General features: G+C 36.9%; 1 protein-coding gene across 1 annotated transcript in view; it reads left to right on the top strand.

Annotated features, from left to right (window-relative positions):
- Positions 1-18453, top strand: part of LOC101164397 (voltage-dependent calcium channel subunit alpha-2/delta-1) — a 63557-nt gene that overhangs the window by 30699 nt on the left and 14405 nt on the right. The window contains exons 8-31 of the mRNA XM_078949372.1: positions 283-352; positions 1113-1163; positions 1338-1437; positions 5057-5215; positions 5616-5720; positions 6111-6189; positions 6600-6649; positions 6738-6827; positions 6916-6990; positions 7074-7154; positions 7364-7438; positions 10973-11044; positions 11304-11375; positions 11551-11612; positions 11794-11870; positions 14931-14991; positions 15072-15172; positions 15885-15966; positions 16449-16511; positions 16899-17002; positions 17324-17410; positions 17498-17565; positions 17667-17705; positions 17851-17922. Coding sequence (XP_078805498.1) covers positions 283-352; positions 1113-1163; positions 1338-1437; positions 5057-5215; positions 5616-5720; positions 6111-6189; positions 6600-6649; positions 6738-6827; positions 6916-6990; positions 7074-7154; positions 7364-7438; positions 10973-11044; positions 11304-11375; positions 11551-11612; positions 11794-11870; positions 14931-14991; positions 15072-15172; positions 15885-15966; positions 16449-16511; positions 16899-17002; positions 17324-17410; positions 17498-17565; positions 17667-17705; positions 17851-17922 — 1895 coding nt within the window. The remainder of the gene's footprint in view (positions 1-282; positions 353-1112; positions 1164-1337; positions 1438-5056; positions 5216-5615; positions 5721-6110; positions 6190-6599; positions 6650-6737; positions 6828-6915; positions 6991-7073; positions 7155-7363; positions 7439-10972; positions 11045-11303; positions 11376-11550; positions 11613-11793; positions 11871-14930; positions 14992-15071; positions 15173-15884; positions 15967-16448; positions 16512-16898; positions 17003-17323; positions 17411-17497; positions 17566-17666; positions 17706-17850; positions 17923-18453) is intronic.

The following is an 18453-nucleotide window of genomic DNA, read 5'->3' on the forward strand; positions in this document are numbered from 1 at the left end:
GCAGTAATAGGAAAATCTCTGTTTAAAAGACTTTCCGCTCCTTGCATTTGACATTTCCCGTCTCTCCTTTGACGAATTGGGTAAGGTTATGTTTTTAGGTTAAGGCGCAAAATGGTATTGGAGCGCAGTTCCACACTAAGCTGATCGTAAAGCGCTATTTGATTTGTCTGTATTTAGTCACACCTATAGTCAAACACATACAAAAAATTCAAACCAAAGTAAGATTTAGCATTTTTTGCATATTACATTATATTTTTACATATTTGTATTTTTCTTTTGAAGCCTCCCCATGGATGGACCCCCGTAAGACTCCCAGTAAAATTGATCTCTATGATGTCCGCAGGAGGCCATGGTAGGAAAATTACCAGCAATCCACACCTTAATGTGCTAATTTGGACATTTCTGCATATGTTAGTGTATTTACATGGGTTTCTCTCAGAATATTGGAAAAGACAAATACTAGCTTATTGATGTCCTGATTTAAGTATAACTTGAAGAACATGGGATTGTGCACGTTTTATTTTAATGTTTTTTTATCAAGCAAAAAAAAAGAAATAGGAAATGATTTGAATGTTTCGTAACATAAAGGGGACATTTTATATCTTTACATCAATTCCAAATATCTGAATGTCAAGTCTTATTTTCTAATAACCCACATTCTTTTGTATATAAGTTTTAAGTTTAAACTGTAGTCACAATAATTTTCCAAAATTTTCATGACTGTTCAGACTGTGACAATAAATCATTCATGTTGCAGAAAGCAAAAATGTTACCATAACCATTATGGACCATATTAAATGGTAAATGGCTTATACTTGTATAGCGCTTTTTACCTTCCTTAAAGGAAAGCGCCTTACAGTCACAGAACCAGTCACCCATTACACACTGGTGGCGGCTCCGCTGCCGAACCTTCCACCAGAGGCAAGGTGGGGCTCAGTGTCTTGCCCAAGGACACTCTGACACATGGGCGGGCAAGGCGTGAATCAACCTCTTGATCAGAGGTTGACTGTCCTACCACCCTACTGCTGCACCACAGCCACCCTCATTAGTCCTCAGATTATGAATAAAAGAGCCAACATTGCTGACACAGATGTGTTCTTCCTTTCATTTAGGTACATTCAAGGAGCTGCGTCACCCAAAGACATGCTGATCCTTGTTGATGCGTGAGTAGATTTCATATGTCTCCTCATGTCATCTCTACATTTTATCATACTGATTTTTAAGATAATAAATAGTATGCACTGCTTTTACTAATATAATATTAGTATATCATCAGAGTAAATAAAACTGAGTCCAGTTAATGTTTTAATGGAAATCTGTCTTTTTCTTCACTTTAGAAGTGGGAGTGTTTCTGGTTTAACCCTAAAGCTGATCAGAACATCCGTCAGCGAGATGCTGGAGACTCTGTCAGATGATGACTACGTCAATGTTGTTTATGTAAGTGATAGGCTATTAAATGCTCTAAACCTCAGTAATTAATATGGTGAGGGATGTTTTTGCAGATGGGACTCAAAGACGTCTTTACATGTGGATGAAAACATTTGTGCATTTCTGTTTTCATTCCACTGCACACCAAAGGTTTGCGACTGCAGACATCTTAAAATATACGACATATGGAGAGGCATAAACACTCATACTTATGTCGATTTGTAGACAGGTGCATGCACAAGTTACATGTGGATGATGAGAATTTAATTTTTCATTGGTAGAGACCTCACAAATTGGGGTCTGGTGGTCATTATACTAGGTAATTTATTACTTTGTCCACCTTCACCCTTCACTTAAAGCAGGAACTGTGGCTTAAGCAGAGATGCGGTTTGCTGCTCAGAGGCATTCAGGTGTGTTGGCTCGAGGAAATTATCTTCCTGGAGTAATTCTTGGAGCTCATGAATGTGAAAAGGATTATAAAACCATTTCCAAACTGTCTGGAGTTATTTTACAAAGAAGCATTTTGTTCACAACAGAAAACTACTGAGACAGTTGCCATCCATCAAGTTTATCCAAAAAGGAAAGAGAGAGGAGAAGCAACATAAACACCTCAGATAGCCTAGTATTTTCATTCATTCATTCATTCATCTTTTTACTGTTTATTCCCTTTCGGGGTCACGGGGTTGCCGGAGCCTATCCTGGCCACTTGGGCGAAGACAAGGGATGCCCTGGACAGGTCGCCAGTCTGTCGCAGGGTAGAATATCTTCAATCACACATCCATTCACTCTCACAGTCACACCTATGGACAATTTAGAGTTGCCAATCAACCTATGAAGCATGTTTTTGGCGGTGGGAGGAAGCCGGAGATCCCTGGAGAGAACCCACGCAGGGGGGGGGGGGAGAACATGCAAACTCCACACAGAAAGGTCCCCTGTTGATGTGTTTTTCAGGTCCCCCAGCCAGGACTTGAACCGGGGGCCTTCTTGCTGTGAGGCAAGAGCGCTAACCACTGCTCCACCGTGCAGCTCCCTAGTATTTTCAATGTTGTTTAATCTCTATCTTTTATGTGCTTACATCTGTTTTAATCCAAAATTGTACTTTGTTTTATCTGTACTGGTCCGGCAGTCAGCATCTCAACCCTCCGAGCTGTATGTCTCTAATTCTCAAAGTACCATTTAATCCAAGACTGCTGCAGACATTTTCAATCCCCTTGAATGGAAAAACACATATATAGCATGAAAGGGTTTAATGAATTATTAGCCAGTGTTCTTTCTTTCCCTGCTTTTTCCTCATTCCTCCATTTGTATCTTAACTACAATTCATTTATGCAGTGTTTGTCTTTTTTATAACTTACTTTCTCCACTCTCATTTATTTTCCTTTCTCTCCTTTAATTCTTACTCTGATGATCCACTGATCATGTTGATTCCTGAAACTTTCCTTTATTTCCAGGTCTTTCACAGATGTCATAATAGGATGAAATAGTTTTATTGGTGTGTAAATATGCAACATCAATGGGGTTTATAAGACTTATTTCAGCATTTTATCATACATTGTAACTATTTTATTATTAATATTTGCAAAAGTCAATTTGACAGGTTTTATCAAAGGTAATTTTGGGACATGGCACCTTTTTTTCCTATTGAAAAAAACTTTTTAGGATTATTACGTCAAAGTGGATCCATACAGATCTAAGGTGACATCGAGTCATTTTTTTAGAGAAATTTGGTAAAATTAAAATTCTGGAAGTTTAATATAGACACTCAGATATTTCCCATCAGTGCTTTCTTTTTGATATAAATGGCAATTTCTTTTTTAGATCTAACAAATCTTTTTCTTTTCAGTCTCTAATAGGCAGGATATTTAATATTTGCTCATTGCTGTATTGCTTACAACTTCTGCATTGATATTTTTTTAATTTCCCATAAACAAAACCACCATTTACCATTAGAAATGTGTCCAAAAAAAGAAGGATTTTGCTTTTTGAGTTTTGTTTCTGCTTTAATAGAACACATGGAATCCTCTTTGTCTCACACTTTCAATCCATATCTTCTGTCACTGGCTCACTTATTCAGATATATGTGCAACACTAGGGTGGATATTTGGGCCTCAGGGTGTTGTTACCTGTCGATAAATCTCTGCTCTCCAATATTGCCCATAAATCATTAGCCTTATTATCAGTAGCCCAGGGAAGAAGTTGGCATTTTCTAAAGGAAAATGGTCACACTTTCCCTTAACTGGGCAAGTCAGAAGACTACTGATAGGTTCCTTGGTGTCTTTTCATCTCTTTTCTTTCTTTTTATCTTCTTTTTATGTTGTGTTTTCACTTTGCTTTGGCTTCTCACCTTCATTTCTTTCATCCTGCCTGTTCAGCCATGTTATCTTGAGTCAGTGTTGTTGGTTTGTGTCACGCCGTACGGTAAGATGGCATTCTAGAGCAGAATTGGAGACTGAGTCAAAAGGATTGGATTTTAAAGATAAGGCTGAAAAATCACGAAATATAAATTTATGAAAGGTAGTTCTACTTCATACTTTTACTTCTTTTTAGATGTGATGGGCTTATCTCTATGTAAAACTGACCTTCTAACCAGCATTCCCTTTTATCATGTCACATCCATACGAGAGCTCATTATAACACATACACGTTCTCATTCCCTTGCTTTTGAATCCTGTTTTAACACTTTCTTCTCTTTGTTCTCTTCCTCTCACTCGCTGCTTCTCACTTTCTGCTCACACTTTCCTGACTCGTCCTTTTAATAGATTTTGCGATGGTAGACCCCTGTTTTCTCTCTCTTTTTTTTTTTTTGGGGGGGGGGGGGGGAATTAACAGGTGTTTTTTTTCTTGTTTTATGCTTTGCACTCATTCTCGCTTTGATTCAGTCGTTTTCGTCACACTGCAGCCAACGTGATGTGGCCTTTTAGTCCGGCCGAGACGCGTGCATCTGCTATTGTCACCCTGAGAAAGAACTTCAAGGCTGTCAGCCTGCTTGCAAAAACACACACATAAGCAGCCGCACACACATATGTGTGGTCAGGGCTCGTTTTGCTCGCTTGCCTGTGTAGATCAGTGCTTCGGCTTCCCAACTGGCCATCTCACAGAGACACATTGATTAGCTGAGATCGATGAGGTTCAGGATTGTTTTAAAGGAGTTCTGCAAAGCTGTGGATGTCCTGGTTTACTATTAAGTGTTCTTTTGTCCTCCTATCCAATCAGAACTGTGAAAGTGTTCTTTCTCTAAAGTCTTAACATTTGATATTATCGCATAGTGAAACCTTAAAAGGACAGAAGGACAGGAACCCCTCTTTTGGATGAGTAGCTCAGCATTTCTCCATGTGTGCTTTAGGGTTTAATGAGGAGGTCTCACCTTTAAAAGGAAGAGGGTGATGCTGCCTCTCCTCATTTTTTTTAAAGCTGAATCTAGTTTCCATGGGTACCAAATTGTTGAGCTCCAAGGATGTGAAGCAATTAGTGGGGTTTGATGAATGTGTCTGTTTACCACTTCCTGATAACAGCCAAGGCCAGGTGGGAGTGCTGGCGTATGAAAGTGCACTGCATTTATGTTTGTTACTCACGCATGCCTCCTGTAATTGTATGAATAATTCGCAGGTCATAACTTCTCGTCTCCCAGTTTAACACCAGGGTGAAGAAAACGGCGTGCTTCGACCATCTGGTTCAAGCCAACGTGAGAAATAAAAAGCTGCTGAAAGATGCTGTTCAGAACATCACAGCCAAAGGAATCACAAACTACACTAAAGGTTTCGAGTTTGCGTTTGAGCAGCTATTTGCGGTGAGAGAAATACTGTGTGTTTGACTTCAATTTGCCTGAGCACACAGGGTTAAATTAACTTTTCAGGGAATGTTGAAAGCAAAATGAAATACTTGTTGTATTTTACTGCCATCTGCTGGTTCAAAATGTCACAGTAACAACTTAAAAACAAAGGAATTTAATCTTATACATGTTTTTACTTAAAATACATTGTTGTATCAGAAGTGGATCTTTTTATAAATGTTTCTTAGCAAAATATAAGTCTTCAATACTGTGGTAAAAGTCAACATTTCATGAAATTAGAACAATTTCTGTGGTTTCCATTTGTCCTATAGGCTATGTCATATTTTTAAGTGGTTATTCTTTTTTTTTTTTTCTTTGAAAAATCTGCTTTTTCCATATTTATTATTTCTATTACCAGACAAATGTGACCAGAGCAAACTGCAACAAAATCATCATGTTGTTCACTGATGGAGGAGAAGAAAGAGCTCAGTCCATACTGGAGAAATACAACGCTGACAAAAAGGTACAGTATATAACCGCACACAGATTTTTGGGCAAACATAACGTAATGAAGCAAAATGAGACACTAATGTGAAGTCGTCACTGAGGTTAAGCAGCTTCTGTCGAGAACATTTTTGTTTTTTCTGTTACTAAAGGCAAGGCATTGCACCAGGATGTGTATCAGTAAATAAAAATGTACTTTCTACATCATAAATAATTCAAACACATGTGCATACAAAGTGTGTTAACTTAAGAAACCTCCTTCAGAGACTCCTAAACTTCATAGACATCTTTCTAGATATAACTGTTACATATATGGTAGGTCTATGATAAATTAAAAATTAAATAAATAAGAGAGTTTTCATTTTTTCTATACCATATGTGAGTTTCTTAATTCCTTATTTTTTTTAAGGTCAGAATCTTCACCTTCTCAGTAGGACAGCATAACTACGATAAAGGACCCATTCAATGGATGGCTTGTTCAAATAAAGGTAGTGCACATTGTTGTTGTTGTTTTTGTTTGTCTTGGGTCTTAAGCTGAATGAAAGCACTTAAGCAGAGCATTGTACAACCAACCATTCCAGGAATGTCTAAAGAAAGATGAGTCAAATGAAAATAGGGAACATTTTGGTAGAAAAGCAGCTCATTTGTTTGTTAGTAAAACTGTTGTCAGTCGAAAGAGACATCAGGGAGCACATAGATAACACTTTTTTAAGCAAAATTAATAAAAAGATGCCTTCTTTCTTTTGCAGTTTGGGAGTAAATAGAAAATTAATGAGGCGTACAGAAAATAAAAATTGTGTAAAATAATAGACAGAACTGAGTAGATTCTTTTTAACATTAAACTTTTAAGTTCCTTTTGCTGCTTTGTTTTGCTTATACTCTGTGATTCTTTATCCAGGTTACTTCTATGAAATTCCCTCCATCGGAGCCATTAGAATAAACACACAGGTGATGTTAAAATATTGTTATATCGTCCGTTCACAAATGCACAAAAAGAATATATCATCAATATAAAAGTCTTTTGTGTGTAATTTAGGAATACCTTGATGTCCTGGGAAGACCAATGGTTCTGGCTGACAAGCAGGCCAAACAAGTTCAGTGGACGAATGTGTATCTTGATGCTCTGGTATGACATCACTCTTTCAGGTTTAAAAAAAAACAAGGCTGTTCCGTGAGTTTATGTTAAACCATGCTGTGGTTGGATTTTCTATCAGGAGCTGGGTCTGGTCATCACTGGAACACTGCCTGTCTTCAACAGGACCAAAATGTTTGATGACAGATACGGCGAGGTAAAAATCAATCAAGACCAGCTCTTGGGTGCATTCAGTCCGATGCGTGTTTCTTCATCTCTGTCATTGCTTTTCTCTGTCAGCATCAGAATCAGTTGATTCTTGGCGTGATGGGGATTGATGTGTCTCTTGATGACATCAAGAAGCTCACACCGCGCTTTACAGTGAGTTAAACACACCCAGATGTGATGAGATGCTTGAAAAAATAGGTGATGTAGCTCAGTACAAAAAAATGTACATAGTGAGGTTTTTTTGGTTCAATTTTTTATTTTTGTTAGTACCAAAAAGCTTTTACTAATCACAATATTAAAACTATTAAATATTAATTTGTAAACAACTTATTTCTTCACTTTTTCGTTTTGTTTTACATAAGATTGGTCCAAATGGATACTACTTTGCCATAGATCCTAACGGATATGTCCTACTACACCCGAATCTACAGCCAAAGGTATTGCAATTCCACACTATTGATCACTTTGTGTTGCTGGGTGCAGCCATTTAAAAAAAAAAAAGTATTCTGAATTGTGCATGTTATGTCATCTATAACTGCTCAGTCACTAAATAATATCTTAGCAGATGATGCTGGCTCTCATTTTTCTCTATTTCCCAACATCTCTGTGAGCTGCTGCCTCATCTATCTTCACAAAGAGAATCTATATCACATTTAGAATATGACTTGATTTCATCAGCCCCTAGATATTGGATGGAAGGTCATTTCTGCCACATGGGATTGAATAGATATGAGAACTTGGCACTGAAGTGGCATATATGTTTAAAAATGAACCTTGAAAGATTATCTCTGTGACATATTGTTTTCATAATGTCTTCGAGAGTGGAAATAATGCCAGCCAGGGTGATTTAATTTGCTCTATAATGGGCATAAAACTTGGAACTGATGTTTGTAAGTACTGTCTCGCAAATATTAATATTGATCAAACTAAGTGTTTTGGGGGGTCTGTATTGATTTAAGAATATTTCCTGTTTTTCTGAAGTTTAACTGTGAAAAATGACAAACACTTTCACCAATGAGATGTCATTAAGTTTACAGTCTGTCATGACCTGCCAGAACTCTGTGTTATCTCTCAATTTGTCAAATGAATCCAACAAGACTCTGTGCCACTGGCAGGTATTAAGATGTGACCCAGAAAAAAATAGCCATGACCCCACCAGAGCTCTGTTTTCAGCAAATTCCAATTTCAGCTCCAAGTCTGAGCCTGATGCAAGCTGGGCCTGACAGGCAGCATAAGGTGTTACTCAGAGCTTCAGCATAGCACCTTTGTGGACCTCAAACTGTGGACCTCACATAACTCAAGGCGAACTGGGATTGTGTTCATTTTTAAAATCATGTTTTCTACTTTTATTAGCAATGTATGCAATGGCATGTATTTATGGGCAAAAACTATACAACTTAACTGCTTAAAATAAAAAATAAAACATTACTTTTAGAGAGATTTCTTAAAATAACTTTCAAACTCTTGTAAAAACCTTTTAACTGTTTGCAATTTTCAATTTTACATTGACTTGAAGTTCTTTTTATGATCATTCTACATGTTTTGTTTTTTTTTATGGCCTGGCTAGAAAAGGATTCGTAACAGGAAGCTCAGGCTCAATAAAAAATATGCAGTGACGTTTCACGAGGTGAGGTGATGCTCAGCATCGTAGGAGTAGCTACCAGGGTAGTCCTAGAGTTTTTGTGTCGCATATGTGACAGCACTGCTGCAACACAAATATCACTTCTAAAGGAGCTTAAACAGCCATCTGTTGTGCATTGATTGTAAATTTATTCCTGAACTGAAGTGATATTGGTGATTCATATGCGACTTGCATTACCTGTAAGTGTAGCTATTAGACATGTATGGCTTATAATGATGCACATGTGTCTGTGAGATATGGTGATAAATAATGGTAACTTTTAGGTACTTTAATATCACCGTCATAGAGAGTCCCTATAGTGATGGGAAGCCTTCTTAAAACCCCCTCCAATAATTGTTCTGATCTACCAGTATTTTAAAAGCATTCCCAGTTGTCTTTTAATCATGATCATGATGTGTTTAGCCAAAAAAAAGAAAAACTGTCATTTTCTACAACATAGTTTCTGCAGAGCAGCAGTAGTTCATTAGAAATTTGCTTCTGAGTTGTGGGCATGTCCACTGGCATGGAGCAACCCCGCTCCTGTTTCTGTTGCCTAGAGCTCTCTGTTTACAGCTCTCCTGCTAGCTTACACCCACTCACACCCCCGACCTAACATTACCAGTGCAATAAATATGGCGAGCATTATTGAAACTATCCAGCCGCACAGTTTTGAACCAAATACTAGTTCAGACGAAGAAAACAAAGACGTACATGGATTTAGTCTACAAGTAGATGAATGAGAATCGAGCGAAGGAGGAGCTTGTCATTAATACATTTTTTTTCAAATGGGATTTCTTGGTTTGCTCCTGATTCACAACGGTTTGAATAAAAACAAAATGCAACAAGAACATGTTAACAAATGTCTTTCTGTCAAAATTAAGTAATGAAATTTAAAGATGTTTTTTTTTTTTTTTTTTAATTTTAACACTTGAAGATTAAATTGCAGCTCCCGTCAATTTGTCATTTCTATTTCCATGACTCTAGATTTACAACAATACTGTTTCATGAAGGTGTGTCGCCTTAGAAAAATCGTGTTTCTTTCAGAATCAATTCTAACACCAAGGTATTTTATTCCCCATCTGCCCTTGCAGTACGTTGTCTCACTGAATCAGCCAAATAGAGGATTCAGGAATGCTGATAGTGACCTGGAGCTTTCTTAACATATGAATAAAACATGTGTTACCAAAGCCTCTCTTGCTGCGACAGTGTTTTTTTTTTCTTTTTTTGGTCAGTCTCACACCTTAGCTAATCTCACAGAGCTTCTTTCTGATGTGCCGCCTTTTGCTTTCATTAGTGTCTCCTCTCTCTCCCTTTCATTAGATTTCATTTCTCCCCTCATCATTCTCTCTTAACCCACCCCCAAAACTCCAGTTTCTTCATGTTCTTTTTAGCATTTCTTACATCGTATCATTTGTTTGATGTTTTATTCTGCCTCATCTTGTGTTATCCATCTTAATACTACATTCTTTCTTTTTTTATGTCGACATGCTTCATTTGCTTCTTCATTGCATGCATTCAACCTTCACATGTAAGGAACTCACTTCATACCTGTAAATCCAGACTTGACATGTAAAAATGACCACAGTTAAGGTGCTAAAGAATACTTTTTTTCAGAAATTGTTTCTTAATTTAGTGTACAATCTGTAAACGTGCAAAACACCATTAATTCACACTTTGTTCTCTAAATAAGAGATAGTTTCTTAAATTTCAAATTTCTGCTGAGGACACTTCAAATCAGATTGGAAGCAATTTGTCCCTCATGTTCAAAAACGGTTCAATGACACTTTTTATCTTAAAAAAATTGCAACTCAATTGAATAAACCTAAACATAGTACAAATTGAATTGACCAATAAACTGAAATACTTTAAATGTAGAATTGTAAATTGTGTAAATTGTCTTGTTTCTTATCTCTTATTATGTTTTAATAAACTGAATTTTTCTTTGATTAAAAATCTTTCTTGCCAAGCTTTGGATTTGAAACACCCATTCCTACTATTTTGAGTGAAGATCTCTTTAATTAGTTGCTTTGACTTACACAGAGACAAACCCCTGCTATCAAGATATTTTAGAAACACACCCACAGGACGGATAGCATGCTAATTTGTTTTAAAATATCACCATAAAATACTTTTACTCCAACTGCAGTAATCCTGCTCCAATACACACAAAAAACTTTTTAAGGCAAACTGGGTGTGTAAACCTCCTGGTCTTGTTTATTAAATGGGTTTGTACTCATATTTCTGCACTAATGTTGGAGTATGCATTTTTAGTTTTGTTTATGTCTGAGTTTGTTTTTTCCTGTCTGAATTTGAAATGATGTCCCATTTGTGAAATGTTTCCGTTCCACAGAACCCCAAATTCCAGGAGCCCGTTACCCTGGACTTTCTGGATGCTGAGCTGGAGAATGACATTAAAGTGGAGGTAGTGAACACACTGATGAATCAAGGAAACTCATTGCTCTCAGGAAAATGTACAGAGAAAAAAACACAAAAGTGCAGGAATGCATTCAGGTCCCAAAAGTCTCCTCATAAAGGTTAATTGGTTAGTCCCTGAAATGCTTTAACAGGCGTAGCTGCTTGTAGGACTTTGTTGAATCTACGATTTTCAGCTAAACCAAACTAGATTAAAATCATATTGATTGTTTGAAACCACTATCTGTCTCTTATTCACCTTTTTACAGATTAGGAGAATGATGATTGATGGTGAGACAGGAGAACGCACCATTCATACTTTGGTAAAGAGCCAGGATGAGGTAAGGCAATACAAAAAAGTTCTGACTTTTAAAAATGTAATAACTAAAAAACAAACATGTTTAACATAACAAACACTACTGTCTTTGATTTCTCGATGTGACAGTTTTTGGACAGAAATTAAAAAGAGAGGAAACTGTCTCATTTAGATAATTTGTGCTTGTCTCTTTTTGGCAGAGATACATAGATAGAGGAATCAGGACTTACACTTGGGGACCTGTCAATGGAACAGATTACAGGTGAGAAGTCATCAAAAACAAACTGAGCTTTGACCGGTTCGACTGAAGTTAGAGGATGTCTTTTACTGCTTTTGCCACAGCAACACTTTTTGTAAAGTTAAATAAAAATGGAAATGAAATGACAAATAATTTCTATAAAAAATATTTAATATTTGTGCTTTTCTTGCTTTTTTTTTCTCAGCTTGGCTCTTGTGTTACCCAAATACAGCGAACTATTCATTCAAGCTAAACTGGGGGATGATATAAAAGAAGCCATGTGTGAGTATGACGCCCACTCAAACATAGCAGGGAGGTTTGATTTTGTCTGTGTCTTACAGCCAATCCCCATACATATTTTCTTTGGGTTGTTCTCTTGAGTTTTCATGCTTAATTTGTGGTATTCTATGCTGCTGGATCCTCAGCCACTCCTATGTGTACAGCTTAGTTGACTGAATCCCCCCACAGTGGATTTCTTTTATAATGTAACTTACTGGTCAACTGCTCCTCCCTTCTACAAGCTATTCCACATTTCTTGATTTTTACCAAATCTAAAATTCAGATATTTGATCCCCCTGCATTACATGTCCCTTTTTTTTCTGAATTAGAGCAAAACAAAAGTTTGTCTCTTGTTTTTGTTTTTCTTCTCATTGGACATCATACTTAAAAAATCTCAAAAATCAAATCACCTTGAATTGAGTTCAAATGAAGAAAACCAATTTATCTTTTTCCTCTAGATTCCTATCTGAACCTCTCTTCCTTTTGTCTGATATTTGTCTCTCCCTCCTATAGTTTTCATTATTCATCTTTTTATGAATTTATTTATTTTTCTCCACTTGCACTCTCAAGGCTGCATCCCTCTAAGTCACAGTCTGCTGGGTTCATCTTTGGTCACAATATAACAAAACATTGCAACATCTGCTTGTAAAGCCCAAGGATAGAAATCTTTCATGAATACATATCGCCTATTTGCAACACTTTGTAAGATAAAGTCCTTTATGATTTTGAATAACCTTCTTTTTTTCCTGTTTTTATTGTAATGCTGATATTTGACAGCTTCCTCCTGGGGTAAGTATCCGCAGTTCTGTATAATCTGTGCATGTTACAACATTGAGGAAAATAACTTTTTTTCTTTACATAACCTTTCTGTCTGCAAACATTTATAAAATTAAATTAATAAAGTCTTACAAAATCAAAAATAGAAGCTTTTAATATTTAATATGTATGCCCAAACAAAATGTCAAATGTCAAATAATTATTTATTTTTCGCTGTTTATTAAGAAAACATAGGGGTCATCTCTAGCCCTGGAAGTTTAAAGCAAGGGGAGGTCTGTACATGAAAGTGATCAGGGGTACATATTTAAAAACATCTTTAAAAGGGACTTTTTATGTTAAGACAGAGCTTCAGAACAGTAGATTTTGTTGTTGTTGATTTATACTTTCTAGGATAAGTCTATGTTGTTCTCAGTTCCCCATCAAAAAGTGCTTCAGTTTCTTTAAAACCCAGACGTGTTTTTTGGCATTTTTTTGATACTGGACACATATTAAGAAAATTAAGGTTAGAATTCTATTTCTGATTATTTCTTTATTCAAATCAATTTTGACTCAGGAGCTGATGAAGAGATGCAGTTTGAAGAAGAGTTTATTTGTGACGTAGAAAACACACCGGGTGGCCCACAAACTCCCTTCTTCGCTCTGCAACAGGGAGGGGAAGTGGGGCGGGGCTGCGCCATCCCAACAATTCACAACTCAGAGGCAAATTTCTGATGAATTCCTGCAGAAAACTACGTCCTAGAAAATACACAGTTTCTTTTAAGTTTGGCTAAAAATTGCATTATTATAATTAAAAAACCACTGGGAAATTAAAATACATCAAAAGATGGTCAAAGTGGGTATCTAAACCTGTTCTAGAGGTTTTTCCCTGTTTGCATTGGTCAATCGCTGTTTTGATCAAATTATAACCAGAAAAAAAATCATCTTTGTTTTAGTGATTTGTTTTTTCCTGACGGGACACTAAACATAAATCACTTATGTCGAAGTTATTCAGATAGATGAGATTCTGAGAGAGTGTTTTTAGCTTTTGCATTACTGCTCCTTATGCATAACAAGTCTGTCACTATGCCATAAATGCTGTCAGCACAATTACAGGCTTGTTAAAGAAAGCAATGCGCCATGGCTTGCTGCTGCAGACTGCACAACAGGGAGTCTGGGACATATAGAATTTCACGTTGGAGCCAGACCTCCAAACTCCAATCTATTTTATCACTTTGATGCAGTAGGTGGTTTCTTTGCAGCCAATTGTTCTCTTAACAGATTAGAAAGAGTCTCTAAACTAAAGTTGTGATGGATGAACATATTTTTTTTTTCATTCGTAAAGAAGGAATTCTTTATTTGTTGAATAAATGAGCTAATGTTGAGTTGAAGACATGGTGACAGATAAGGAAGGATCATGAAAGTGGAGAAGAAAGAGAACGCTATAAAAACCCACGAGGGCAGGGACACACACGGCCCTATCAACATGGGACAGAGTGACAGTTAATCTGTGTATTAAATTTTATGTGAAAGACATTGTTTGATCCTGCAGCAGATTTTCAGCACTCCGAGGAACTTTGACATGCAATTGCTTTCACAGACCATCAATGTGTTTTAAAAGCATTGTCCAAAAGTTTTCATTGAAAAAGACTCTTGACTGATGGTCAATAATGTATTTTCATATCATTTATGAGATAAGAACTTGAAAATAGCATTTCAATGAAATCCAGATTCTGGACAGGGGAAATATGAGTTTCTCTCTAATTCTGAACTCAAGTTCTGTTTTACACATTTTAAAGCTTTGTCTTTTTATACTATTTTTAAAATGAACTTTTTCTGAAAGTGTGTTTTGTTTTACATCCAAGAGAACTATTCACATTTTCTAGCATCTTTTTGCAGGTATGGTTTGTTCCGTGGTATTTATGTGTTTTTATCTTTCTGTGTCTTTTTTTTTTTTTTCAAACTTTTGCCTTTCCCTGACTTCTTCCCCGGGGTCACAACAGGGCGAGAAGGCAAGTATTTCTCAGGCAGTCTCTCTCTAAAACCCTCCACACTACAGCATCATCCACACTCTCACTCTTGATCCATCACCTCATATCTGTCCAATCATTTTTTGTGTCTGTGCGACTTTATGAACGTGAGAACCGGTTATGGAATGTGTGCTGCATGTTCGTTCATCAACATCACAGACTTTTTTTTTTTTTTTACTCTGGTTTTTGTATCGTACATACTACATTGGTTTTTTAAGCATTCCAAAAAAGTTATCCTGAGCATTTGAATAAAATAACTGATGTTTTGGATTTTCAAAAGCCATGCAGACTTTACAGCCAGACATGTTTGATGAGTTTGGTTTCACCTACATTGCTCCAAGGTCAGTCATTCCGATGCGGATTTCATTCAAAATGACAGAAAATTGACTGAGATTTAAAACTTTTCGTATTGTTTCTTCAGAGGATACTGCAAAGAGCTGAAGCTTTCGCTTAACAACACCCAGATCCTCCAGTTTATCCTCGACTTGAACGACAACATCGATAGCGAGTCTCCCGATGCCTGTGAGTCATGCATCCTTCACTCCTGTTTCACATGACACTTTTGTTCAACTGAGTAAACTCTGCTTGGGCTTTCAACGAGACCTGTCAAAATTTGTAACAAACCGTGTGTTATTTAATATAGGTTGAATCAGAAATTTATTATTGACCTGCAAACATTCTGGAAAACCTTGAAACTGAAGCTGAGATACTTTATTCCTCCCCGTGATTATACAGCAGTTCCCGCTCTGATATGGTAATGGTAAGCATTTCATGGGCAGAGTGTTGTAAGCTGGGTGACATCAGACTGATCAATTGATTTTCCCCGAAGCCTGATACTGTCATGCTCCACAATGACTCATGGTGCTTCTATAGGCCTCCTCTAATCGACCTCACCCTCTTGCACGGATTTAGAGCGGCTTAACGTGTCCTTGATGCGACTTAACTTAAGGTCAAGTTTTATTATTTGCCAGTGAAGCTCTTCTTATCGCTATTAGTGCTCATTTTGGTTAAAAAAAAGCTCTTTGAATTGGTTACTGCCTTTTTCACAGCATTGAACTATAGAACCCCCACATATGTCTTCATGCCAAAAGCATTCATTTTCCAAAAACACTCAAATCTCTGCCAAGATGTTTAAAGCAGACAGCAACTCTAGCATTTTTCACAATTTTCTATGCACGTATTGTGTCTGTGGTTTTGTAATATCTGTGAAATCCATTTTACCTTTAATCCTCAGGCAACGTTTCCCTGGTGAATCGACTGATCTTGGATGCAGGTCTGACGGCTGAACTGGTTAAACTTTGGAAAGAGCAGACGGTGTATGTACCTAGTGCACAGAGCTTTAATTTACTCTACCATGCACAAACAAAAAACTGTGCTTATAAAATAACTTTCTTTTTTGCTTTTTACAACGTTCTGTGTTAATTAAACATCATTACCCATAACTACAAGGCCCGGTGCTTATTTCATGCATCATTGGTTGGCCAGCAGAGCCACAGATGGTTTGATCTCGATGTGCTATTGAAGTGAAACCAAAATTCTGAACTCAGCCATGACACGCTAATTTCATAGAAAAACAAAAGGAGTCACATCAGCTGGTCCTTTTTAACATTTTACCACATATCTCGAATTATTTGAACATCATTTTGGGCATTAATGGAGGATGTTTAGCATTAGGATAAATAAAGACTAGCAACAGAATATAATCAACATCTTATTCTTGCTTGCTTTAAGTTATTCCATGATTTGTTAAAGGCACTTGCCTTGACATTATATCAGCTGCTATTTTGAATTTCCTCAGGGATGGGATTGTTGCCAGGTTTGTTGCCACAGACGGAGGAATCACAAGAGTCTATCCTAGAAGGTACTTTCCCCCTTTCATCTCAGGGGCACTAAAGTGTTAGCAATACTGTTGTGAAACAGAAGGGCATGTTTTTCCCAAATATCTAGTGTTATAAAAGTGTTGGATCAAATTGATGGGAACTGTCTAGCAGTTAGGTTGCATCTATTCAGATGATGTCCTCACCTAAATGAAGGATCACTCAAAGATCTGTTCAGTCTAGTGTAGATGATGAGTCAAATCTGTCAGCCTGATTTGTTGAATTCTTTTTTATCTAAGAAAAGGAATACATGATTTAAATGATCTGATGTGGCTGTGGGGATTTTAAAAGTCTTAACAAACATGAGTATCAATCTATACATATGTATGTTTATTGTTAAATCAGCAGACTACTGCTTTTTATTTTTTTAGTGCTGGAGAAAAATGGTCTGAGAATCCAGAAACATATGAGTCCAGCTTCTACAAGAGGACATTGGACAATGAAATATATATATTCACAGCTCCGTCTTTCAACGGTAAGTGGGGATGTTCATGTGCATGAGGGTCTTCTGTGTGGTCTGGCAGTGAGCCTGCTGTGTTCACCGCTTTTGGACGACATCCCAACCCTGCTGGCAATGTTCAGACTTTAAGGTTTCTGATATCGCTCTGTTTATCATACTTCTTTTCCTGCTGTGTTTTTCCTTCCCTGTGTGAAACCCATCATCTCCACTAATCACTCTAACAGACATGCAAAAGTCACTTTATATACTCTAGATAAATAGATTATAGCTGTTAAGAATGCTTGGAATGTCTTTATACTCTTTAAGAAACAATGTTTCATTTTTATATAACAGCAGATGCCAGGGAGTCTGTGTCTGAATCTGGTATCCTAGTGAGCAAAGCAGTGGATCTCATCATGGATGAAGTCACTCTCAAACCAGCAGGTGAGTGTTTCTAACATCCCACTGATGGATGAACCTGGTACAGCACAAAGCTGCAGAACTCTGTCTGCTTTGTGCTTTTGTCTCCAGTGGTGGGCGTCAAACTTAATGTCTCCTTCTGGATGAACAGTTTCATTAATGCTACACTCAAATTAAATGTAGGTGGTGTTCAATTTTGTTTGCATCCCATAAAATATCAGACTCAATTATACATCAGCATACAATACACCTAATGTCTTGCTCCAATTTCTTGTCCAAGTGCAAGGATGAAATTTGTGGCTGTCTCAGGAACGACAAGGTACAACTGAGTTTTATTGTAATATCTGAACATTTTCCTTTAATGTGGTTTCGCAGTTTGATGTACTTATTCTGCCCAAAAATGTGTCATTTTATAAATACTTTCTTATCAGATTTTTACATTTTGTATGTCTGTATGTTTGTAGCATGTAGACTGCGTGATACTGGACGATGGCGGATTTCTTCTTATGTCCAATCAAGAGGAGTACATTTTCTTGGTGAGCTCTAAAAAACACATCTGATCTTATTTGCTACATCTTACATTTCAGCATGAGAAAAAATGATACATTTCATGTCATTTCAGCATACCAGCCCAAAGCCGCTTTTCAGTATCACTATACTGCACATTTTAGCATCTCAGCACAAGCACTTTGTGTTGTGTTTTTATAGGAAAAGTGCTATATAAATAAACTTTATATAACGTTTGATTTGATTTTATTTAAAAATCTGCTGGAATTACATTACCAGTAATTGCATACACAGTTGAAGAGTGTTAAAGAGCTCTGGTGTTAGACAGTTGATCTTCTAGAGCTTTGAATCATCATGCTATTTTGTGTGGAATCACGATACAGTGTGATATTGTTCGGCATCTCTTTTCCTTTCACGGATATCTTCTTACACATACTTCAAAAAGGACACGTCAAATTTTGCTTTGAAAATAAGTTAAGTCAAACTCTGCAATCAAATTTTCTATGTCATTTTTTTTCTTATCCTTGTCACAAACCCCCATCAGCCTCAAACAGAGGTCA

The sequence above is a fragment of the Oryzias latipes genome, chromosome 6 (genome assembly GCF_053564925.1).
Source record: "Oryzias latipes strain Hd-rR chromosome 6, Olatipes_Hd-rR_3.1".
NCBI lineage: Eukaryota > Metazoa > Chordata > Actinopteri > Beloniformes > Adrianichthyidae > Oryzias > Oryzias latipes.